A 25,786-nucleotide genomic window follows, 5' to 3' on the forward strand; every position below is an offset into this window, starting at 1 on the left:
TGAAAAAGGAATGTCTTCAACAGAACTTAATAAAGTAGCAGTTTTGAGGTATAACAAGGACAGATTAACGAGATAGATTTTGGAAGCTTGGGAGATATTTTTAGCTGGTGAAGACTGCGTTAGCATGCCTTTTGTTCTCCTCTAGAAGAAACAGAAATACTTTTTAGATCATTGGGAGGACCGTCAAAGAAGAAGTGGTGTGTGTCCTTAGAAGTGGAGAAGGAAGAGGATGTTGGTGTTAGACTTAATCAGTTGTCAGTGCAGCATTGTCCTTGTTTATGTGTATTGTGTGCCTCTCCTGTGTTTCGTCGCCTACTCTGCTGCGTGGTGCATCAGGAGTCTTGTCACCACCCTTCAAACGGTACTTAAGGATTCCGAAATTACAACTACAGTGAACGAAGATCAGCCAACTCCCGACCTTCACCTACTAAAACTTTGGGCACAGAGAAAACGGGCCGAGATACAGGATGGTCGGAATCCTGAAGACGTGCCAAGACAATTGAGGTAAACAGAGTGACGGCACAGGCACTCCGATATGAAAAACAGCTGACTCATAGGAGATGGGATGACTGGTAAAGTTGTTTGGGCTCAGGAATGACCAACAAGTCCCTCTGGAGGACTTTCCGTAGCATGGGAAAGAGGCGGCAGGTCAAATATCATGTGGAAAGTATTAGACCTGCATTACAGCGTACACCAGAGGAGTTTGCAGATCAGGCTGATGCCCTTTTCTTGCCGAACCGTGCACAGTATCCGGCGCCTTAATCGACAGTGGATGCAGTTGGTAAAACAGAAATAACATCACCATTTTCCAAATTGGAGTTATTGGCTGCTATATATAAAGCGAACGGTAAAACTGCGCCTGGAAATGTTCTTTATCACGTCTTCATGAATTTAGAAGGAACTGCTGTTGATATATTGCTGGATGTGGTAAATGAGGTATGGCAAGGAGGAGAGATTCCACTCCGCTGGAAACACTCGGTGGTGGTCACAATACTAAAGGCTTGGAAACCTCCCACAAGCCTAGAATCTTTTCGGCCTATTTCGATAACACCCACAATTTGCAAGATCTATGAAAAGATGATAGCCACCGCCTGTCATGGTGGTTGGAAAGTAATAAAAATTACCATGCTCGACAAATTGGGTTCCGAACAAACCTTTGACAGAAAATGGACTGGCTATGCCAGCTGTAGAGGTCATACGTGTCGCCTTATAGCCACCTTGTGCGCACTATGGCTACGTGGCGAAGGCATACGACAACGTGTTAAATGCCATGATTCTTAGCAACATGGAATGTATGGGCATTTCCTTGCAGTTCATAAAAGCAGTACATAATCTGCTTAAGGACAGGACGTGTTATATCCGGATAAACGGAAAACAAACTGGCAATTACAACTCGAACAGAGGCGTGCCACAAGGGTCAGTGTTAGCACCTTTGCTATTTATTATCGCACTGATCCCATTGGCGTGGAAATTGGCTGAAATACCAGAAGTGCGGTTCATAATATACGCAGATCATGTCACGGTTTGGTCTGCTCATAAACAATTTGAGAGACAAAATCAGTATCTGCAAGAGGCTTTAAATACCATAGATGAGTACGTCCAAGATGCAGGTCTAGAATTGTCACCTCAAAAGTTCAGCTACATTCACGTTGCAAACAACAATGGAAGAAAACAATTGGCAACGCAAAGAGTCACCCTAAAGATTGGAAATCAGGCATTGGAAGAGGTGGACGAGATGAGAGTTCTTGGCCTAGAAATTAACTAGTCCGGCAAAGGAACACATTGGCTTTATAATGTGAAAAAGCAGCTGCAACTTCCTTAAACTTGATAAAATGCATTTCGTCTGGGGGAGGAGTGGCTCGAGCGGACATGCCAAGGCGTCTTGTAAAATCGGTGCTACAGCCGAGGATACTATACCAGGCCCAATTCCAAAGACTCACGAGGCGGCAGTGGGCGAAATTGGAAACAATAAATAGAAACACAATGCGCACAATCACGACCTTACCAAAACTTCCGCCCTATTCCTTTTCTCCAAGAATTTGCACAGGTAAATACGTTGACAGAATTAATCGAACAACGAGAGGCAAGAAGAAATATGAAGCGAAAGTACGTTATGCTCATAGCATCCTTGTATAACGAAGTGACAGTGCAAACACCACCAATGGCTGACCCCCCTCCGTGGGAATTCGAAACTATTACGACAAACAAGACTACTCGGCTTCATCGTAAAGAAAAGCTGTCATCTCGACCTCAGGTAGATGTAATTCGAGGTACCTGCATTGCATATACGAACGCATCAATTATAGAAAATGGTGGTAGAACAGCAGAGGAACAGACTTCTCGCATGCTGTGCCTCAAGGCAACTAGATGAGCCCCATAACACTTCATGGCGTTGCGCATGCGACGCTGCAGAGGAACAGACTTCTCGCATGCTGTGCCTCAAGACAACTAGATGAGCCCCATAACACTTCACGGCGTTGCGCATGCGACGCTGCGAAAATCAGTCAAGTCTGTTTCTTGCCATCGCGGCCACCAGCGAGCTCACCCAAGATCCTGCTGTCGTCACCCTGCCGCAGCACCCAACTCCCTATGCCGATACCCGGGACTCACGCTGAGCAGCCTTCATGACTACTGCATGTTATCAAGACCTTGATCCTACTATTACGCTGAATGGGAACGCACATCGCAGCAGTTGCGCTTTGGCCACCTGTGAGATACGTCTCACACCTAAGCACCGCACAATGTGTAATGCTTGAATCGGACCCACTGTGCTCACCTGCGTTTTCTGACACACCAGCGTAGAACACGTGCCCGCCTGAACACCATGTGAGATGTGACGAGGAGGCAGTGACTTCATCTACAACCACTCCTTGGCCACTATGGTGCATTTTGCAACGTTGACATGCAGCTGTTCACGTTTTCGTCTAACAGCTTCGGTGCCATTTGCGCGTGCTTGCACCCCACATTTCTGACTCGCGTCCAAGACGACCGTAATTTTAATTTAGAATCGTCCTTTGTTTGGCTAGTTGTTAATCAATCGAGTTAGTAGTAGCGCACACAGACAAGGACAGAAGGAAGAATTAAGACAAACGCAGTGCTGACTTCCAACTATGGTTTATTGAAAAACAAGGGGGGATTTATACATGTTTTGTCGGGTCACGTCACTCAGCCGAAGTCAAAATGTCATATGAGCATGTACGTTTTCTTTCCTAACTTAGCATTAACAAAACCTAAAGAGCATGTAGCAATAAACAAGTAATCACAAAACCCATGACTCCGTAGTACCAAACACCATAAGCACGCACATGCTTCACAAACGGTGAAAACAACAAATAAAAAAACGAGATGAGCTGTATAAGGGCTGTCGTTGTCAAAAAGTAAAGCAAGAATGAACATGATTAGGTCATGTGTCTTTAGCCTTAAATGTCCTAAAAAAAAACAACCGAAGAAAAACGACAAAATAAAAACTTGGTCGAGCTCTATAAGGGTTACCATTGTCAAAAAGTGAAACATGGATGAGCATGAATAAGCCAATTGTCACTGCGCTTAAAAGCCACCCGATAAAAACCGAAAACCAGCAAGCATAAAAAAATCCATACTACCCTTACGGAAATGCCATATCTGGACTTATAAAAAAAATCCAGATCAGGTATATCAGGAATTGGGCAGATATGGTATATTAAGCATTTTGGGTAAACCTACGCTGATTACAAGATCCCGAGTTCTTTCTCGCTGAACTTTTTCGCTTTTTATCGAAGGTACACAGACACACACGTCATTTTCTGTTTGGAGGCTCTTGCTTGCAAAATCTCTTGTGGTGTGATTGTTGTTTCTGCGACATACATGCGCATATGACGTTTTGACTGCGGCTGAGTGATGCGAAACGAAAACATGTGCATAAATAAAAATGCGCATAAACGAAAAAAATGTGCATGTGAATAAACCTCAGTTGAAAGTCAGCGCTGTGTTCGTCTTCTTCCCTCTGTCCTTGTCTGTCTGCGCTACTACTGTCTCAAAGTAATTTTGACCGCGACGGAACCGCTCTACAGTCATCGACCGCAGTTTCGCCGTGGACCTGCTGGACATGCGACACAAAGCTGTATGGTCAAAATCTTCAGTAGGGGAAGGGGGGGGGGGAGGGTGTTGTAGGAATATAGGGATTTCGCGCCGCGTTTAGGACGATGTCTTTTGGTGACGAAGAAATGGGCGCTAACGCACGCGGCACGAGAGGCTTAATAAAGCATGCCAGTTTTAAGCTCAACCCTTTTGGGGTCGATTCTTTCCTGGCCATACCTCCGACATGACCGTGGCCATTGCAGAGTGTCTTCTAAGATAGAAAAACAGTGTTTTGGAAAATAAAAAAAATGGCTGCACTGGATTCGAAGTGCTGCACTTCGAGGCAAGGCAGGCGTGCTGATTGTGGTTCGGTTTTGGCTTTGAGGTTTAATGTCCCGAAGCGACTCAGGCTATGAGAGACGCCGTAGTGGAAGGCTGCGGAAATTTCGACCACCTGGGGTTCTTTAAAGTGTACTGACATCGCACAGCACACGAACGTCTAGATTTGCGCCCACAGCGAAAAGCGGCCGCTGAGGCAGGGATTCGATCCGATATCCTTGGACACAGTAGACCAGCGCTCTAACCACTGCGCCGCCCGTGCCAATTGTGTGCAAATTAGAGGTGTTCGAGCAATACCATAGTTAAGTGGCCTCATGAAACTCCTCGTACCTTCGGGCAAGCAGGAACTACATATAGTATCACAGCGACATATGTATGAAATGCAAGCTCATAATCATAATGCAACGAAGTACGACAACGTACCACATATAGCTAAGGCTGCTTATGATTCTAGACGCCTGTCCGCACTCCTAGGTTGTGCGAGGGGTTGTCCTCCGCTATATTGGTTCTTACACCCTGCTCCAGCAAACATCTCCCGCGAACTACCGCGTTGTCCCATCGCATACCGTCGCCCATAGGCGTTGGCGTTCAGAAGTTGTTCACGTTTCGCGCATGAAGCCGTACACCCGCCGACCCGCTTTCGTCTAAACAGCGACCTGGGTGGCCGCTTCCTTGCCGGGGTGGGTATTTGTTTGAACGCGGTTCCAGAACTTTCACCTCTTTTTGACCTATATATACGCAGCATCGTCATCATCATCATTCACTGATGATTCAAATCCCATTCAAAAGATCTTGCGCTGAGTTGCAGACACGGGCTGGAATAAAGACGTTTTTTCCGAGCGGTGCCTCACAATATTTGATATAAAATATTTGTTTTCAACCTATAGGTCCAAACATTATTGATTTTTCAACTCTTAAGACTAATGAAACGCCAATAAATATTGTTTGTACACTTCCTATTGCATTTCTTTCCACTAAGAAGCCTACTAACTGTAACCATTACTTAACTTTACTCTAATTTGTCACAAAAAAAAAAGCTATTTGAATTTCTCAACACAAGTTTCAGTAATACGTTTAGGCAAAATAAAACAGCATTGTAACAAGCAGTCATGAGCAGACATTCAAGGGAAAGGAAAATAGGTAGAAATAGTCGATTTCAGTTATCTTTATTCAAGTTTTCTAACTTTTTATCCAACGTAATCGTGTTCCCACATGAAAATTTGTTAGTACAGTCCCTGTACGTGGGCATCCTGAAGAAAAAAAAAAGATGTCAATGTATTCACTTTTAAACGTAATTTTAAACACGAAAAAGGAATTCGATTATTGTAGGACAACTTCCTGCAGCGGCAACATGCACACTATACTCACAGATGAACAATGAGACCCGTTGCAGACAATGCCGATGTCAGCCACAACAACCTGAAGGCAGACAGGTGGGAACGTGGACATGCAGCAAATATACTCACAGTATACTAAAGAACGTACGCTTTCCATAAAGGCCTGCTACACACAATATAATTGGGAAGAAAATTCTCATATTAGGCACTAAATTACGCAGACCAGTGCGCTCTACTCGACGCTCTCATTAATCTCCGAAAGTACACAACACGATGTTCCGCGACATTAGAGACTTTTAGTTTAGCGCTGTCGCTTACCGCGGCCGTCTACCACTGCCGCGCACAGTCAGCGCAGCACGTACGCGCTGATTTGTCCCCGCGTGCGGCGTCCGCCAAAATCTTACTGGAACGTGGCGCCATCTGTTGCCATTGGCGTGATCTGCGCATGCGTAATGACGCTCGCGCGATAGCGGTAGGCGGTAGCGGTAAGCGGTAGCGCCAAACTAAATGTCTCTAATAAATCCCACCTACCGTTTGAGAAAGAGGCTTCTGGATTGAGGGCAGCGGAAAATTAGATCTTACACGAAGGCGTTTCCTATAGCCAGCTATCGGCTACTGGCTTCGCTTCAACGAAAGGAAACAGGGAATGGCATCGCTTCGTACAGCATCCTCACTTCGGAAGGACATTGTGGCAGTCTAAGCATAATAGACCACAGAGAAAGTATCCATTTGGGCTGGCATATAATCCTAAAAAACACTTCGCCTAAAATATTTTAAGGCGGTCTCAGCGTTAAACCTCACAGAGGTCGTAAAGACTTAAATAAAGAGTGGCACGACGCAGGTGAACACAAATTATTCATTGTTGATTAATAAACATTAAGGTAAGAACAGCTAGGGCAGGGCACCATGGGCCTGTGGGCATGCATAGGCCTTAAGAGGCTAGGCAGGTTTTCACACTTGAGCAACTATTCCTCTTGTACGGTACACTTAGAAACGACACATGCAGGAACGACATACTTTGTATTCAATTATGACATGGTTTAACGAAAGAAATTGATCATTGCACTTTCTCGCCAATGAAAAACTCCGATTTTGAGGACCTTGTAAAGCAAATTGCTTGTGGTTTGTTCGGCCTCCCTTAATATTGATAAATTAAATTTAGCAGTACTCCGTAGAAAACTAAAAAAAAACTACATCCCACCGCTTTCAGGTTTAAACAGCACGATGTGCAATTGTGAAAGCTTACTGGATTCATGACGTTTCATACATACAAACAGAACAACATGCCGGACTAGGAAGAAAGTCCGACAGGATCTAAATGATGTTGCGGTCAGCAGTGATCAGAAATATTCTCTTTGGTGCCAGAAAAAGAAACGAGTTATGTGAAACGTTAGCTCGCCACAATTTGCCTTCTGAAAAACGCGCGTTGAAATTTATGAGGATCTGACGATCACTTTCTGGGTGACTAAATTTCTGAAAGACCACTCACATCCACAAACATCCTGTCACAACTACCATTATTACGGGTCTGAAACTGAAGCTCTGAATTACAAAAACTGACCTTACTCACACATTACTAGCAATACACACACGCTCACGATTGCGCTATTGGTGCATCAAGCTTACCCTAAACGACAGGGATGTACATTTTGCGAGTGAACATAATGTACAACGACGAGTACGCTCACCGCGAACATGCAAATGCATTATTTTTGAAGATTTCCCGACAAAATGTAGCGAGGTTCAAGTTGACACCTCTCTAATGACGCAGTTATTTGGGCAATACGATGCAGTACTAAAATAGAGGGCACAGAAGAGTTTCAATGAAGTATGGCACGGGAAAACCATGCGCAGTGTTTTCGCAGTAGCCATGACATCCACTGTACGGTGCTACAAACGCTGCAGCAACGAACACTGCAGCAAATGGGTTGACTACTTGCGGTGCGGTTGTTGAAGAAAAAAGTACTTAACGTGATACATGAAAATTTGGCAGAGAGTGCCTTACCGCCGGAACATCAATCACATTTCATGCAGATAGTTACTGCTACCCTGAAATATTTATTAGTTACCGCTATTTCTCGAATTTTTCACTCGAGATGTTACACGGAACAGCAATAAGCAAGATAACCGACATCTCTTCTTGGGGTTCACAAAGTCATTGCCAATACTTCCGCCGTGTGTTTCCACCCAGAAGGCAGCTAGGAATCTCTTACCAAAACTGTTAGCCGTACACACACTCACATTCAAGTACATCGGACAACAATGGTCACACTTTGAGAGCAACTTCAGAGAGAAATACTCTCCTGGCGTCGAGGGTGGGCACATAGGCACGGTGTTGCATAGTTTGACATTCTGACTGTTTTAAAGTGACTGACCTGCCCTCACAGAGTACCCTTAAAAAAACAGAACAGGCGGGAACCTTCGGGCGGCTGGCTCTTTTTTACGGTGATGGGCAGACTCCTGTAACCTAACTACATTCTGGCATAATGCCATGTGGGGGCGCAATGAACCTTGACGACCAGTTCGGTGGTCTATGCTCATGATGACTACACTATGATTTCATGACTGTGTTCCGTGAAGGAAAATAATTTTTTGCCGTTGTCATAATGCATCAGCATCAGCATTATGACAACGGAAGCCTTAGAGATACAGAGGAAATGCGCGAAACATTGCCGTATGCACATTTATGAGAGTCAACCAGACGTAGTGCTGAAACGCCGGCTAGGAAGTCTACTACCGTATAGACGATGACGAACAACATGTCGTCCCGGAAGAGCGCCAGGAGCCCTCTACAGAAACACAAATTTCTTAGAGCACGACTGTCCAGAGTACAGTTCAATGGTTTATAGTTGAGAGCTGCTATGTTAATTCGTTACCTCGGTATCCTCAATCTGTATTTAAAAAAGAGCAGAATAGAAATGTAAAGAAGAAACGAGAAAGTTGTATGGATCATGCATATGCGAACAATAAGGAAGGCACAGAACCATTGTAGACGGTTAGAGTGCAAAACAAAAATATTTACGCCAGATATCATGTCCTTTAAAAGTTCACCGGGAGGTGCATTTACACAGAGGTCTTCAATTGAGTCATCTGGGTGGAATAGCTCTGATTTCTTTTCTAGTGCACACAGAGGTCTTATGCTCCTCTACAGAGCACTCCATGTAGAATCAGTGGCCGCAGAAGCCCAGGAAGACGAAGAGTTTTTGCAATCTCGTCCACTGCCAGCTAGACTTCTTAAGCACTGAGGCCGAGTGAGTCGCCGCCTCAACTTGGCCATATTGTCCGTGATGAGCGGGTTCTTTGGATCCAAAGATAGGGCCACCTGGTAATGCCGAAATGCAGCCGAGTAATCGCCCTGCGAGAATGAAGAAAAATGGACAATTTATGCACTCATGAGCAGCCAGTCCTGAGAGACTTCCAGTCAGAGAGGATAGTATAGGATAGGAAAAACGTTAATTGCTCTAGAAAGGTCTTTTGCTAGTAGCAGACGAGAAAGGAGAGGTTCATCTTCCTTCTTAGTCAGAGAGGTAATTAAGTTTCTATGAAGCGCTTTTTCATCACTGCATCACGGCTGCAAACAAGGGTGGATACTGCGCCGGAATCAAAAGAAGGCAGCAGGGGGCTGTTTGCATCACCGACTCGTTTGACATCTCGGATTTCCGTCACTTTCGATTGGTTGATAGATTGAGATTTCCCTTCCCATCATCAATATAACCCAGGCACACCCCTCATTCGAGCCCGCTGGTAATATTACCCATAATTCTATTGAAGTTGTGTGGGACATTGTACACACGAACGGCGTCACATCAAATTTATACAAGGCATAGGGCGTGATGAAGGCTATATTTCACCGGTCATTTGAAGCAATCGGTACTTGCTAACAGCTGGAGCGCAACGTTAGTGACGAAAAGAACTCCGCTCCTTGTAAGCAATCTAGAGCGCCGTCGATTTGTGGTAGCAGATAAACATCCCTTCGAGTGACCTTATTCAGACGGCCGTAGTCCCCACAGACGCGGATCGTGCTACCTTGTTTTGTCCCCAGGTCAACGGGAGAGGCCCAAGAAGCATGCCGTCGACATTGTCACGCATGACCCGGCGCTCAGCGGGCGGTACGCATTACGGTTGTTGGCGCATGAAGGCATGCATGCCGGTATCAGTTTCGTGAAGGAGAGCCAACGCGCTTCTCAAAGAAGGCTGCGAAACGTCAAAGGAAGCACTAAACGCTGAAACCGGGTCGCTATTTGGTCACGTTGAGCGAGCGGAAGGTCGGTAGCTATGGCTAGATCGAAAACGTCGGCAGGAAGATTATTGGTCTTAGTTGCACGACTTCATGACAGTGACGTGGGGTAAAGCATGAGGATCGGAGAACACGTGAGACCAGGCTCCAGCTCCTCAATACAGTCAAGCCATTCGACGCGAAGGACAGCTGTTGGGCAACGAAACAGGTTGAAAGCATAGATAGCACAGTTACCATCAATAACCATGATAACGGCGAATGGAAGAGGGAGGCGGTGATGATGGGTGGCGGCGGCGGTGGGCGTAAAGAGGACGTGGCTAGCGAGGGCAGGGGCCGAATTAAGGGAAACGAGAGCAGGAGAAAAGGGAGGGACGTCGGCGTCTTTAGTAATCAGGAGCTTAGCAGGGCGCACGAGTAGGTCGCACAAAAAAACATTGTACACGAGTAAACACGTAACTGCAGCACAGGCACAATCAATCACAGCACTGTGGGTAGAGAGGAAGTTGTAGCCGAGGATGATATCGTGATAGCAGTCATATAGCACCACGATCTCGATGGTATATGCAACGCTTTGTATACAAACTCGTACCGTACACGCTGCCGTGGTGTCCATGCACTGTGAACCGGTTGCACGGAGCGAAAAGTTAGACAGCGGCCATCCCTCTGTCTCTTTTTCATTTTTCATAGCTTCTAAATCTACATGAGGGGCAGGGCGGCAGCGCCAAGATCGCGCAGTGGCGCCAGAAGGAAACACCGCCATTGCGCAGACCGTACAAATCGCGAACCGACATCGCCGCTCAAGTCCGGCTGTGCACCATCACGACAGGGCACCTTCTCAAACGAAGCCCCCACACTATTATGCGCATCAAGTATACAATGTCCGACAACGTTGCCTCATTAACACTAGACGTAGGCCATCGCACGTGTTCAAATTCAGTGACACACACACACACACACACACACACACACACACACACACACACACACACACACACACACACACACACACACACACACACACACACACACACACACACACACACACACACACACACACACACACACACACACACACACACACACACACACACACACACACACACACACACACACACACACACACACACACACACACACACACACACACACACACACACACACACACACACACACACACACACACACACACACACACACACACACACACACACACACACACACACACACACACACACACACACACACACACACACACACACACACACACACACACACACACACACACACACACACACACACACACACACACACACACACACACACACACACACACACACACGCACGCACGCACGCACGCACGCACGCACGCACGCACGCACGCACACACACACACACACACACACACACACACACACGCCGTGCTGGTTTTATTCACTAATCAGTTAACCAATCACATTATTTATTTTTTTACTGCAGCCTCGGTGAGACTGTTGCAGGATTGGGATACAGTACAAAACAAACAAACATAGAAAGCATATATAAAACGTTATGAACAGGCTTTTAAGAATTTCTCTCATGACAATAAGCGAATGTTGCCTGGTAAAGAATTCCAAGCTTCAGTGATATGAGGGAAAAAAATATATGCTTAAAAACGTTCTTGCGAGCAAAAAACGAGGAAGCGTTCAGGACTCTCTTTGTAGATGGAGGTTTGGAAAATGTGAGATATTTATATAGCGAACAAAACCTAGGAGAATTGACTAAAACGCACTAGTTGCGTAAGAAAATCAGACGACGAAAACTCCACGTCAATCTCCTACAAACAAAGCACATAGCCTTTTTCTGCACAGATTCTAGTCTGTTAATGTCACACTGTTTATACGGATTACAAACAACACAAGCGTACTAGAGGATGGGGAGCATTAGTGTTTGATATTTCTGGAGCTATAGTTACTTGAGGAGCAGTGCGCAAGGTGCAGTGTACGTATCCTAGTCTTTTACGGGCCGTGTTACAGATGACATCAATGTATATCAATGTATTTTAACCAAGACATGTGTGTTAGATTCCAGTGCGGCCAGTCAACTACCCCAGATCGATCAACCAATACTACTATAGCACATACACTCCAGGCAATGCGCCTATCATTTTTCCGGCATCCCTTTTATTTCGACCTTGACGCAAAGTCAATGTAGACTTTACTGATGGTTCGTTCGTACATTTATTCATTTGTTTGCTATGGGAACTGTTTTGTTACAAGAGCGAGAGTTCCTTTTACCCACTTTGTTCTCGCAGCTAATAGACTGGGTTGGTATTGTGTACACTATAATTTGATCATTTTTTTCGTACGTCTGGTAATGTAATTACTCCGTATTTTGTATGACCCTCCTGCCTGGGCCGCCACGAGGCCTGCAGTATAATAATAATAATAATAATAATAATAATAATAATAATAATATTAATAATAATAATAATAATAATAATAATAATAATAATAATAATAATAATAATAATAATAATAATAATAATAATAATAATAATAATAATATTAATAATAATAAATAGTTTGATGATGCTCTGGAACACGCATCAGGTCTTTATTTCCGGTGGTTGCCGAATAGCACGACGGCGCCGTCCAAGTGTTTGCGCCGGCAGGAATTTGTCTCGTCCTGAAAGCTCCCTCTCAAGCCAAGGTACGGCAATTCAATGGCTTTTGGACGCTACAGCACTTTTCGCGTAAAATGCACCATACGATGCCGCAAATACTTTCCTTTGCGTCTACTACAACCCGAAGGTAGGCACTTGATTAGGGAAGAGCGGGTCAAAAATACGAAACTAGAAAACGTGGTTAAAGAAACTAGCACAGTGAAATTGAGGAATCACGAAAAACGCCGTTCTAATGATCCCGCCAGCACACTTATGTTTTACTTCGAAGCTTGTTAAAAACTTCGATTGACTTACGGATCGTAACGTCCCATCTGGATGCCGCCTAATGTTAGATTTCATAGCGAATGGTTTCATGTTACTTAGACACTATGATGCCTTTCTCGTTTCCCTCCACATCTAACGGGCACGTCAGTAGTTTGCATGGAATAAAATTTATCTGCTTGGTGTGGCTTTTCATGCCGCTTCGTCGGGCTAAAACACCACAGACACCTCGTCATTAAGAGCCGTCTTGTTGGAGCCTAACATAACGTTGTTCACTGTTTAACTCATCGGCGAGAAAGTTATTTGAGCCTTTTTTCTTTCGGCAAGACGCCCTCCTCACCCAGGTAGTTTGGCTGGGTAGAAAACTTAATGATAGCAGGAAAGTGGTAATTTATTTATTGTTTGAAGCAACGAACTTAATTTCGTCGATCGCCCTTTCCCAGGACTTCTCTAAACTGTACGTTTGTTTTGTTATTTCATTTTGATAGTCATTAATTTATTATTTTTTCATACTGCGGTCTTGCTCAAGACCAAGACACGAGAGCAGGCAAAACAATTAGGGTAAATTATTTTACGTACTCTTCAAATGATGTTAAAGACATGTGTCTAGTTGCTTTGTTAGTCGTGCTTATTGTGTAAGAAATATGAGTGTTTGAAAGAAATATGTATTCAAGTTCAGAGCAATATTGTTTAGTAATTCATTGTCTTGTTTTACGTCCGGATGAAAAATTGGAAACGCTAGATGCGTAGATATTACAATGCACAGTCTCTGAGTGAACTGATCACATTTATTATTTTTCATTTATTTATCAATCGGTATAGAGTTTTTTTTTTTTTTTTTTTTTTGCATACAGGAAAGAAACCGCATTGTCGAGGTAGTGACTAAGGGAAAATAACTCCCGCAGACTTCCTTGAATACGTTTCAGACGTTGACAGTGCGGTGATTGGGGCTCAAATAATTGCGGTATATTGAAGTGCTGAGGGGAATATGGAGTTAGTTTCGAGAGGTTGTATAGCTGCTGTCGGGGGTTTGAATGGCTGTTTATGGCAAAAAGCGTACGGAGGGAGCTAGCTGTTGGAGTATAAATGTGGTCTTTCCATGATCAGTAAGAACACACCGAGGTACTTACAATGCCTTACATCAGAAAGAGTGACGTTGTCGGTACTGTACGAAGACATAAGGGGACGTCTTTTGCGGGGGATTTTCGTTAAAGCGGTATTTTGAAAGTTAACCGTCATTTGTACCTATCACACTAAACTATTACTTTCCAAAACTCATTATCTATTCTAATTTCGTTCCGAATACTATTGTGTTGTACAGGACACATTTATTGGCATATAATGTATTAACGACAGAAACAGTAAAGATGTACTGCTTACAAAAAGCAAGGACAGAAAGGGATGCCGAACGGTACATGCAGTATGCCATAATTAACACGTAAATCATCAGAAGACGTGTCGTTTATTCTAGCAAACTGTAGTATCGTCCCTTAATATACGTGCGATCGAAACAACATGTTCTTGATTATTTAATACATATCCCAGTTTGTGAAATAGTTTAAAATATAAGCCTTTGCTATAGGCCTTCAAAATATATTAGAATTGGGACTATCTGCTTTTTTCTATTTATTGCAGATGAAACGTCACATACAGTTTCAGCAAGTGAGTGTTTGTGGAGCAGCCATGCATGAACAAAGGCTTTACAGCGGATGTGTTCTGCAAGAAAGTTAATGAAACATTTTTTTAATTATGCTTTCCAGATTTCCAAGCATATTTAGGGTTTTGAAATTGTGTGTTCATTATGTCTTGAGAATTTTAACTGTCATTTATTGCACTCACCTTTAAGTGTCTGATCACAGCAAGGTTTAGGTGCGCATGCGCTTGATCCGGGTCCAGCTCAATAGCCACCTGATAACTCTAGAAGAGTAGAAGGAGAGACAGCCATTGTCATAGTGCAACTCACAACTGCAGTTATTATTGTCTGTTCTATAAAGGCGTTCTTTACCATGTGCTTCGCTCGTAGCCCTGTGCAATACGTTTAAAAGGTACTTTTGTGACGCTAAAAAAAAAAACGGGAACTGTAGAATTGACAAGCGTTGTGAAGTTATCTCACGAAAGGAGTTGAGACGCAATGATTTGATGTGAAAAGCCCGGAAACGGCAGAAATGGCAAACATGTGGTTGTTGTTGTTGTTGTGGCTGTAAGAAGGACGAAAAGAAAATGCACGGGCCTGCTACTGGCTCTGTAGCTGAGCCACCTCCGCTGCCTCGTGCGGACAGAAGAGAAAATAGACAAGAAAAAAAAAAAGAGGAGGGAGAGAAAGACGCGCACCGCAACAGCTGCCGTCCACCACCGAAGCAGTGGTGACGGGTGCAATGACGGCCTACAACAGATAAAAATCAGTGGCTGGCACTGACCCACAGTCCCAGCCCCGTAGGGCCAGGAACTGCCACCCTTCACCACCTCCAGCTGTTCGCGAAACGCAGTTATTTGAGACATTTGATATGCGCATATTATATCCGGTATGCAAGCTTTCACTCAACCCAATTTCGCTGTTATTTCGTTTTCATTGTAGACTATAAGGTAAGGAGAAAAAGCAGCGTCTGAAATGGAGGAAGACACGCGTCTTTGGTTGCAATACAATCATGAGTGGCAAAACCTAGCCTATTTCGGTGGACTAGCGGCCCTCATCCTATGGGCTTAAAGGTTCAAGAAGAGAAGGCGTTTGAAAGAGCAGATAAAAACAGTGTCATCGCGCCCCCACATCACTGTTTTAGTCCTTCGAGGCACAGGAATATAACGAATAGTTTACCATTTTTTTGTGCACGTGTTTCTCGGTTACATACAGAGATTTCAGTGCTTCTGCTGCGGCCGACTGCGCAGAGATAGCATATGTTAAATGGGATATCAAGACGGTTAAGTGGCATTAGGTTACAAGTAAAGCTAACTGTTTAAATGGGTAGATTCTCTAACTGCGAAGGCGAAAGTAACTAAACTATTCTAGTGTGACTGGAGGTGCCCAAAGGCACCGTGCACGTTAAAAAACATTTGTTAATTTCGCGACTGATCAGAATGCACGCGGTTGCAAAAGCACATTTAGAAAACAGCGGGTCAGTTTAATTATGCACCTTTGACTACCCGAGGGCTGTCCGCGGGTTCCTCATTGCGCGAAGTGAGACGTTTATTTGTTCTTTTTTTCCCTTCTTGCCTTGACAATTCGCGGTTGGTGCCAGAACGCTTCGTTCTTCTCTGGCGTGATTATTTCGAGTTGCCCGCAGGCAGTAAACATTTTCACTGGCGACCATAGTTATATTTACCCTAATGTCTGCGTTTCTTCATGGGAAGTTTTGTTCGATATCGAGGGTGAAGTCAAGGCTAGTTTCGGGTGGTCCTCGGAACACGTCTGTATCGCCTACAATGCCATCTTTTGTAACGGTCGCTATATTATTTATTTATTATGTGCTCCTAATACACCGTATCTCATCTCGCCATTTACAAGAGCACAAGCTGGCTTCGTACTGCGCCCAGTTAGTTCTGATCCCGAAGCTATTTCTCTCTCAATTGCGTACCCTCGCCTACATCGCCGTGGAGTTCTTTTTTTTTTCTCTCGCCATGTGTCGGATCCCAAGCTCGCTACTCAATGGTCGCTGAAATTATCCGTGTGGCAGTGGTGCATTTCGATGACCCTGGAAATTTTGACGGCCTTTGACTCAATGGGGATTGAGAATGCCCGTGTGATAGAGGTGTTATGTATGCTTCATCTAAATGGAGCACATCTTTGTTTAAGATCACTGGCAGCACTGAGTACCTGAGCTGACATGTTGAGGTCGCCCAAGTCCTTTAGGATGTCGCCATGATCGCTGTGAATCCTTGCGCATGACCGGTCGTCCACGGAGCACAGCTTGAGAGCTTTCAGGATGTAGTCTATGGCCTGCAGCATGGCAGCGCAGCATGGCGGGAGTACTCAGTTATAGGGATCCCCTCGCGCCTGTCAAGGCGAACATGGGATGCCTCATGCAAAAAAATCATCACAGAGATTAAACCGAATACACTGTGCGTCACTATAGTACGACCTTGGAATGCAGGGTGAAATCAGGGATGGCAGATCTGGGATTTCAAAGCTTACCTCAACCGTGCGGTTGGTGTGATTGTAGAGCAGTGCCGCTGTGTGGAGGGCTTCTCTATGGCTGTTGTTTCTGCCGATTATTTCAAGAAGCTGCTCTTGGGCTCCACGGAAGCTCCGCAGACGAATAAGTAGTTGCGCCTTGAGAGAGGAGAAACGAGAATATTTCGAGGCAACAATTTCAAGACAGGAAGGTCCTAATAAGAAGAAATATTGTGGAATCATGTAGGGGGCGAGAAAATGTGGGTTCACGGTTCAAATAGATGTGCATGATTACAATAGTTTGCACGTTTTTTTATTTAAATAAAATAAGCCCAGTAAATTTTGGTTGTCACTTAAAATATCCGAGTAAGCAGGAAAGTATATAAAACTGTATTAATGTATTTGATTCACAACTGATGTTGTGAATGCCTCAAGGGGCTATCTAATACCCAAACGGGCCATAGAGGCAAGTGAGCTGCACGAAGGAAAAATATTAACCTCCCTTTCCTAGACGGAATACCGGCCCAAGGCTCAGTGTATATCATTACGTTTTAAATATTTATTTCTTTTTTTAATCTCCAAATCTCTTAGGTGGGTAATAGCTGATGGATTGATGGACGAAACGAGAAGTGTAAAGCGATATCAGTTTGTCTTCAAAAAGGGTTTGGGTATCTTCAGGTGGCTCGACAAAAATGATTATTGGCTGGTCTTCGGCATTTTCGCGTGTGATTTAGTTTTGCGAAGCGACACATAAAGTATGAGGGAGGGCTTGGTGAATGGTTCTGAACCAGTTTAGATTGCTCTAGATACCTTAGGCGCCCCAACATCTCACAACACATGGACATTTTTGCATTTACCCTCCGTGGAAGAGCGGGCTGGGTTCATCCTCGTGACTTTGGATTCAGGAGAACAACTTACAAGCCGCCGAGCCACAGTGGCTGGTTCTTCTACAGAAGGCACTGTTAATAAATTTTGGCATTGCTCTGATCGAAACAGACGGATTAGAGATGGATTTCGAGTTATAACTCGAGAGAACGCGCGAGCTTGGGAGATAAACCATTAATTGTGATAAAATGTATGATTTTATTCAAGCAATGACGTTCCCATTCCAAATAAACGCAATAAGCTTTACTAATGCAAGATAAAATGCAACTAGCCTTGCTTTGCAATTACTGGAATTAAAGGGAAGCTGAAACGTAATTTGGAATTGAAATTAATGCGAAATGCTCATTAGAATATATGAAACGTGTACATTAAGCTCATCAAGTGATTTTGCGCTACTTTTGAATAATGCGGCGCAATCAGCTATAGAAATCAAGTCTTCAAGCTTCTCCTCATAGAAGCGCAGCAATGCCAAGAACTGGACTATAACGTCACCTACTTGACGACGCTTCAAATCTCAACTGCGTCCTCCCAATCCATGCTGTCAGTCGCCTGATGCCGCTAGACAACGCGGCCTTTACCTTCGATGGCGTTGGAGTAGAAACGTTGGAAATGCGTCGCCTCTACAGAAGACGTCATCATCGATGTCCCTATTGTTACCATGCGCTGCAGAGAAGCCTGAGCGTTGAAATAGTTGCATGTTCAGCCATAACGTCCTTAATGTAAATTGTAGCTCAAATCGACTTGGCATTATTTCGAATCAGAGTTCACACATTCGTGTCATGGAATTCAGGCTAATTCCAAAAGCGCTTCAGTTGCCGTTTAAGGCTTCAGTATTGCAACGGTGACTGTGAGCTCTAGGAAGAACAGTATAAAAACGTAGCGAAGGCGAATACAAAGATCGGAGATAAACTTGCGTAGGAAGGCGAGCAACAAATTCACGCTATGTATAAAATATGATTTTGTGGTGTTTATAACTGCTGTATGATATTTAATGTTGGTGGCAATAAAGGAAACTAATAAAGCTTCGGGGCCCCTTGTGGTTGCCTAGGTACTTGCTAAATTAAATCTCTAGCCGGAGAAGTCTAGATCGTCCCTTGCATTTTACAGTTTTAAAATGTGTTCATGCATTGAAAACTTCCGAGCACATTTATTTTTCTGTTAGTAAACTCATCAATGGTTACCTTTATACCTTCTTAATCGGCGCATTTTTAGTAAGAAGGAAACCTAATATCAGAAGCCAGAAATGACGTTGAAGTAGAAGCATGATTTTGGTGCCCATAATAAAGTCATAGACTTGCCTTTGAACAGATGTTTTGTAATTATCATAAGGTCTCCACAAAATTTCACCACATAAAAACAAGCTGTCCAGCAACAGAAGGCGGAAATATTTTTTCCATTTCTCGCATGCAAAGCCCAAGGTGATGTTGTTCTGAAAGATGTGCATAACTCCGTGACTCGCCCATTTGTCACGCGTGCCTAACCATGTGACTTGCCATGCGCCTGATATAAGGACGGGTGCCGCTTGCAGCCCTCTGAGGCTAGGAACTATTGCGGCGGAGGCCCCTTGACATCGCCGTATCAGTATCTGCCCATTCAGCAGTGAGTGCCGTCATTGCACTCGCAACCGCATCATTTGCGGACGACGGCTGTTGCGACGCACGTTTTCTCTACCTTTATTTATTTGTCTCATCTCTGAATTCACCTCTGTCAGCGCAAGGCAGCAGGGGTGGCCCACCTAGTGTTAGTTGGCAAACCCGTGCACTTTATTTTCCTCCTTCCTACAGTCGTAACAGCAACGGTGTTTCGCACACCTATGGAAAAGACGCTTGCATATACTAATTGTTGGGCTTCGAACCAAACACGCTAGGCTGAATCTGACCACCCTACAAAAGTTGTGCGCAGTTTAATATTTGGAAATACTAAAGTAATCGCGGAATAAAAAGGTGGTGCGACGTTGATCTAATTAGGTGTAGGGGTCCGCCTATAAGTGAGATAGATTTGACGCCTTCCTTCCCCAAAACTAAACTGAACAAAAACCGTGAAAACGTATCGCGGAATGAAAAAGGCGGTGTTACAGAGGCTATCGCGTCTACTGTAAATGGGAAGCTAGAGCGTCCCTTTAATTCAAACCACCGGACCATGCACGTTCTGGCTAAACAATGCTCAATCATGCTTAACGCAGCTTTCGCTCGTATTAATATGTTGAAACCATGCTTAAAACATCTCAATGCTTAAACGCCTACTCTTTTCTCGATTACGTGCGTAAATTCTTTGTTACTCTCAGTAATTGCTTTAGTATTCAATGAACAGCACAATAATTGCTTCTGGGCTTACGTGGTGCACCCTGCTGTCGAGGTGGTGCGGAAAAAGACGCTGCGATTCCTCGTAGAGCTGCCGTGCCTCGTCCAGTCGGCCAGCGTTGATGTAGAAGACGGCCAGGTTGTCCATTACCTGCGGGTCTGGCTCCACCGCCAATGCCCTGGGCCGAATCCGCAGTCAGAATCATCGTCACGAACCGTTACTCCATCTACCGAGTTGCAACACGCGTGTCCTGGTGAGATCTCGAATTTCACTTTCGGTATATTTGCGCTCTGTAAGAATCAGTAGATTTCTTTTCCTGTACAGACCTACGGTTAGGTGTGATCTTCACTGCCTCACAGGAAGTGGCAGGCGAATGTGTCTACTGAGGGCAGGTAGTAACCACAGATCCGGACCATGAAAGGCAAATAACTAGGAGAATAAGGTTGGGTTGGAGCGCATTTATTTCTTTATTTGTACACATTACAGCCCTATTGGGCTATTGCAGGGGTAGGTAAAAAAAAAAGCAAACAAGGAACATAAAAAACAACTACAAACAACAAGAAACAGAGCCCACCATCGGCGCGTTGTTTTTCCTTTCGCTTTGCATTTAATACTCTTTGTCCCTAGAAGTAATCATGAGACTAATTCTTCTCAATACCAACAACAAAACATAAAAAAGAATATCCCCAACGAATTCCCTTGAACTCGTAGGCTGTCGGCTCCTTTAAAGTTTATAATGACGAGCCCCTCATTTCCCCTTCACTTGTCTTATATATATTGTTACGGACGAGCAACGAAGAAGAAGCGGGCAGTGGCGCGGGCGGGAGCGCTCGCGCTAGGCCCGCTAACAATTCATTAAACGTCATATACCATCGCCATCGGCCATGTTCCGTCTCCATTTTTTTCAACGGCTTGCCGCCCCGTTAACATTTTGGTTGGAGGTGCGGGGTACTTTACCATCACCCCCTCATCTAGGTTCGGAGCTTCGGCGCCCTGCGTCTTCTTGCGCTTTCGGCTGAAGGTTAGGAGGCATCGCATGGCTCTTCCCCAGTCTGCCGGACCCAGCAAGGCCTCGCCGTTCCTTCGTCCCCCCCCCCCCCCCCCCCCCCCCCCCCCCGCCCCGACCACAAGACACGACGAAGGAGACTGACCCGAGATGTCACCCCCACGACCACAAGACACATCGAGAGAGCCGATGACCATGTGACCCTACTGACTCAATTTGCCGACCTGAGACCCTACCGACCCAAGACGCCACCACACATGAACACATGACCCCTGCCCATACCATGCGGTGCGTGCCTTGGCCTCCGCCATCGAGTCGTGGCAACGTGTGGCCCGAGAGTGTCCTGGACCAAGGTTTATCGGGAATCATCATACCGGCAAGCCGTTCTATTCTTCCTTCGTCGTCTTCTTCTTCAAGCATCCAGATACGCCCATCATCATGCCATGGAATCGTCAACATCGGTAAACTTCCTCATCCACGATCGGGGCGATCGCTCGGTGGCCCCGGGTAACTTCCTCATCCACGATCGGGACGATCGCTCGGTGGCCCCGGGTAACTTCCTCATCCACGATCGGGACGATCGCTCGGTGGCCCCGGGTTATGTTACGGATGAGCAGCGAAGAAGAAGCGGGCAGTGGCGCGGGCAGGAGCGCTAGCGCTAGGCCCGCTAACAATTCATTAAACGTCATCTACCATCGCAATCGGTCATGTTCCGTCTCCTTATTTTCATCGGCTTGCCGCCCCGTAACAAGATATATACGAACGAAACGTCACGTAAACAAGGCAACGGTTTCATCCGCGTTCTTGCGTTACCTCTATTTGACTGCGACAGTGTATTTAACATTGGTTACCCGCGTAAATGTTTGATGATCTGCCTGATACTACAGGTTTGAGCAATGGATTTGAGTCACTCGCTAAGAAAGCCTCAAAAATATGATGTTTACAAACCTGTTTCCCTCAGTAATAGGCTTAAAGTGCCGCAAACCTAATGTACAGAAAATATTAAATGTTTTACATTCGACATAGCCGTAGCGAAAAAACACAATCACAGAAGGAAGACACGTACACAAGGACCAACGCTGCTGTGTACGTGTCTTCCTTCTGTGATTGTGTTTTTTCGCTGCGGCTATGTCGAATGTAAGCTACCAACTCGCCCAAAAGCTTGTTTTACTGAAGGATTAAATGTTTTACCACTGCCAGAACTTTCGGCGTGGGTTAAAATGAAAGCTCAGCACACTGTTCACAAAAATATTTTCTTCGAGTGTTCGCAACGACATAGTGATCTTCGCGTAATGAGGATAGTAAAGCTTTCGCTTCAAAACTCGTCCTATTTCGGTTGCAACGAGTACTTTCTCGCAGGCTGATGAGGTAACAGTAAGGTTAAGTTGTGCCCCTGGAAAAATATTTATTTTGTCCAACTTCCAAATAGAAGCTATTAATCGGAACTGAACATGCAGACATACGTCTAGGTTTCGAGGAGAAGGCCGAGGAAAACGATAGAAAGATGTGGGAAATAAGAAATGAGGAATTGAGATTGATGCCATAGATGCTGATCCTACCATTTCAAATATTTACACATCATTTTGGCTGAATTCGACAGCGTGCAAAGTTCAGCTTTCGTCAAGCTGCTTTGCCCGATAGAGAAATGAGCTTTAGTTTTTTGAATTATTTTGTTCTAGCCGAAATACTGAAGCAAAGGTGATGTTTTTTTACAATTATTTTTGATTATACACGCAAACATGTTTACGTGTTAGAGCACAGACAAAAATTAGTTTATTTCAACCTATCTAAAAGCGCTGAATTCGCAACTAAAATAAATAATAAAATTGGATTAATCTAAGTGAAGCTCACACTACTAAAAAAAGTGATTGGCAGCTTCACGCTACAGTAGGGAATATATTCAATTCCCATGATATTTTGCCGAAAATATGCGAAAAACGAAAGATGCGGCGATTGTTTCTATGGTGTGGCCAGCGGCAAATATCCTAGTGTTTCTACATTTCTTTGTTCTACTTCGCGAACGCGACCAGGATGGATAGAGTGAGTACCGTTTGTAGAGGCTCTCTGCTTGTCTGTTGAGTTTCATGCTGCGCAGACTCCTGGCGGCGTTCAGCAAGGCAACTGTGTGATTCGGCTGTAGATCGAGTGCCCTCTGGTACTGCGTCATGGCTTCTTCCATCCGGCCTGTACAGAAGAACATTCAGAACTTTCAAAGGGCCAGTGCTGCTTGATATAAAAAAAAAAGACAGTAGAGTTCATTCTACTAATTCAGCTATATGGTATTAAAAGCACGAACAAAAAGGAAACGCCTTTTACAGCGTTTTGAGGGGCCCTGGACTTGCTTTTTATTATATGCTGTTCAAATTTGCTGCACAGCAGAGAGGAAGGGCTTGTGGTTGTAAGCATTGAGACGTTGTAATGTCTCCCGACGTGATGTAGAATGAAATGCCAAATACGCGCCTAGAGAACCAGTAAACAATATTTTAAACCAAGGTAATTCAATTCTTGCCACACAGCAGAAATTTGTTATCTATGCGCCACGTGTTAAATAATAGCTTTTAATCATGCGGCCACTAATTAGTAATTTAGGAAACTTGCATTAGCTAAACTCGTGCCTCCCACCACCTACCTGCGTACAAGATATAAGCTGAACTGCAGCATGTCTCTAAAATGCGCGTCACTTTACACCAGTAAATCGTTCAATCCCCTACCATACCCCCCTCCCCCCCATAAATACCAGACAAAAACATAGAAATCTATAGTTTTTTCCCGTTCTGTTCGCACCCAAGAAGCTCTGTTCGCAGTGCAACAAGCGTGGATTCTTGGTAAAGATTGTTCTCCACAGTAAGCGTGGTGTGGCGTGCCAGAAACTATTGACAGGAGAAATGCAAAACGCTGTCCTTTCAATTCGACAAGTCTGTCTGCAACCAGCGGTACATGAAGGTGCTAAGGACTCTGTTTATAGCGTATGCGGCCCAGAAATTCGTCCTTTATTACATCTCTACTGGTTATGTCAGCCTGGCATGCTATTCTGTCAATGTTCTCACATTGTATAGCACTATGCTACCCACTCTCCCGAGTGTGCCGTATCCGGTAGGTGGCTGGACATGCCACTTTTACTTCAGAAAAATGCCCATTCTTGAGAACATACTATGTTATCCTGCTCCTAAAGATGGCGCTCACATGTGCATATTTAGATGTTCTCTGTACGTTCGAGATGTAGACATTAGAAAGAGTCTTACGTACGTTCTCTCCTGTTATATTATATATCCTTTATTTGCGTGAGAACTTTATAATACGTGGCTGACAAATTAGAGAAAAAGATATATTAGTTTAGGCTACATTTTCGTCTACGAAGGCCGGTTCTGCAGCTTCAGTTCTGACAAAAGATTCCTTCGCAGACTTGTTTGTTCTGGCAGAGTGTTCTCAAATTTTATAGTGGTAGTGTGGTTCAAAAACGTAGAATGTTGCCTAATCTCGTTTTTTTCATGAAATGTTATGCATATTTAATTTATCTTTTCCCTACTTGCACGAGTCACAATATTGTTTATACTGCAAATAAATTTTCATTTCAGCATAATTTTCTCCTCGCGCATACCTGCCCAATACGAACCTGCACTGTCGTAAGTTTTGTCTAGTTTTTAACTTGAATTTATTTTACGTCGAAGTAGAAAGGGGCTAAAAAAAAGAAAAAAAAAATATCACTTGACGGGGTTCAAGCCCCCTTTTATAAGGCATACAAGAGGTATACAATGATATGCATAACGACATAATTAAAATGACATATAAATATTATAAATAAATGCAGTTTCAATCTACTATTGCTGTGCATGGTACTATACAAAAGAGGCATAGTTTATGATAGGTCGAACACAGGGCAAGGAGCAGCATTTTTGCAGTCTGGCTGTGAAAGTATTACATTTCACACGACGAAATTTACCTTTTTACCAACTTTCGTAGTCACTTAATACACTATAAGCAGCCGTTCGACAATATAACACTTTTACATTTTATGTACATCCCTGGCTAAGCAACTGTATTGTTCTCCAAAATTTAGCTCAAATTTTGATTTTTTTTTCATAAAAGACAATGATGAGCTTACTTTTCCATAGTCAAGTTCATTTTGAACACCAAGCATGGATATGAGTGCAGTCAGTTCCGAGCTGAAGAGTATCCTAGAAGCAGTATATTTTTTATTGCACGATACAGTCAACTACAAACAGAGATATATTTGAAGAAATATCAATTGAGTTACCATTAAAATTAATTAGGAACGTTAGTGGCCCCACGACCAGTCCCTCCCAGGAAGTCGCGAGGTTCCATTTCTGCGCCATCCCTCTTCGCACATAACAAAGTTCTGCTTTGGATCTAGGACTTTGATCTAATAGCTTACAGTTCGTAGCTTTTGAACAGCTGCCGGTTCCAATCACTTGAGGGTTCGGCCAGATATAGTTCTTCAAATTATAGTTTAGTGTTCAACAATTACATCCCCGATTAAATTCACTACTTCACAAAAAGTTTCTAAAGTTGTAAAACTGAACAGACTATCGTGAAGATCACTTCATGCAGTGCTGCTATGAAAACATACTTGCTGAAG

The 25,786-nt window shown here is 44.1% G+C and overlaps 1 protein-coding gene across 1 annotated transcript in view; it reads right to left on the reverse strand.

Annotated features, from left to right (window-relative positions):
- Positions 1-8,374: 8,374 nt before the first annotated feature.
- Positions 8,375-25,786, reverse strand: part of LOC146180850 (protein O-mannosyl-transferase TMTC1-like) — a 158,141-nt gene continuing 140,729 nt past the window's right edge. The window contains exons 15-20 of the mRNA XM_084575666.1: positions 23,238-23,373; positions 20,217-20,361; positions 17,019-17,156; positions 16,701-16,823; positions 14,732-14,809; positions 8,375-9,087 (exon numbers count right to left, since the gene is read on the reverse strand). Coding sequence (XP_084431792.1) covers positions 8,878-9,087; positions 14,732-14,809; positions 16,701-16,823; positions 17,019-17,156; positions 20,217-20,361; positions 23,238-23,373 — 830 coding nt within the window. The 3' untranslated portion in view covers positions 8,375-8,877. The remainder of the gene's footprint in view (positions 9,088-14,731; positions 14,810-16,700; positions 16,824-17,018; positions 17,157-20,216; positions 20,362-23,237; positions 23,374-25,786) is intronic.

The sequence above is a fragment of the Amblyomma maculatum genome, chromosome 8, assembly GCF_055883805.1.
Source record: "Amblyomma maculatum isolate TAMU_Amacu chromosome 8, ASM5588380v1, whole genome shotgun sequence".
Lineage (NCBI taxonomy): Eukaryota > Metazoa > Arthropoda > Arachnida > Ixodida > Ixodidae > Amblyomma > Amblyomma maculatum.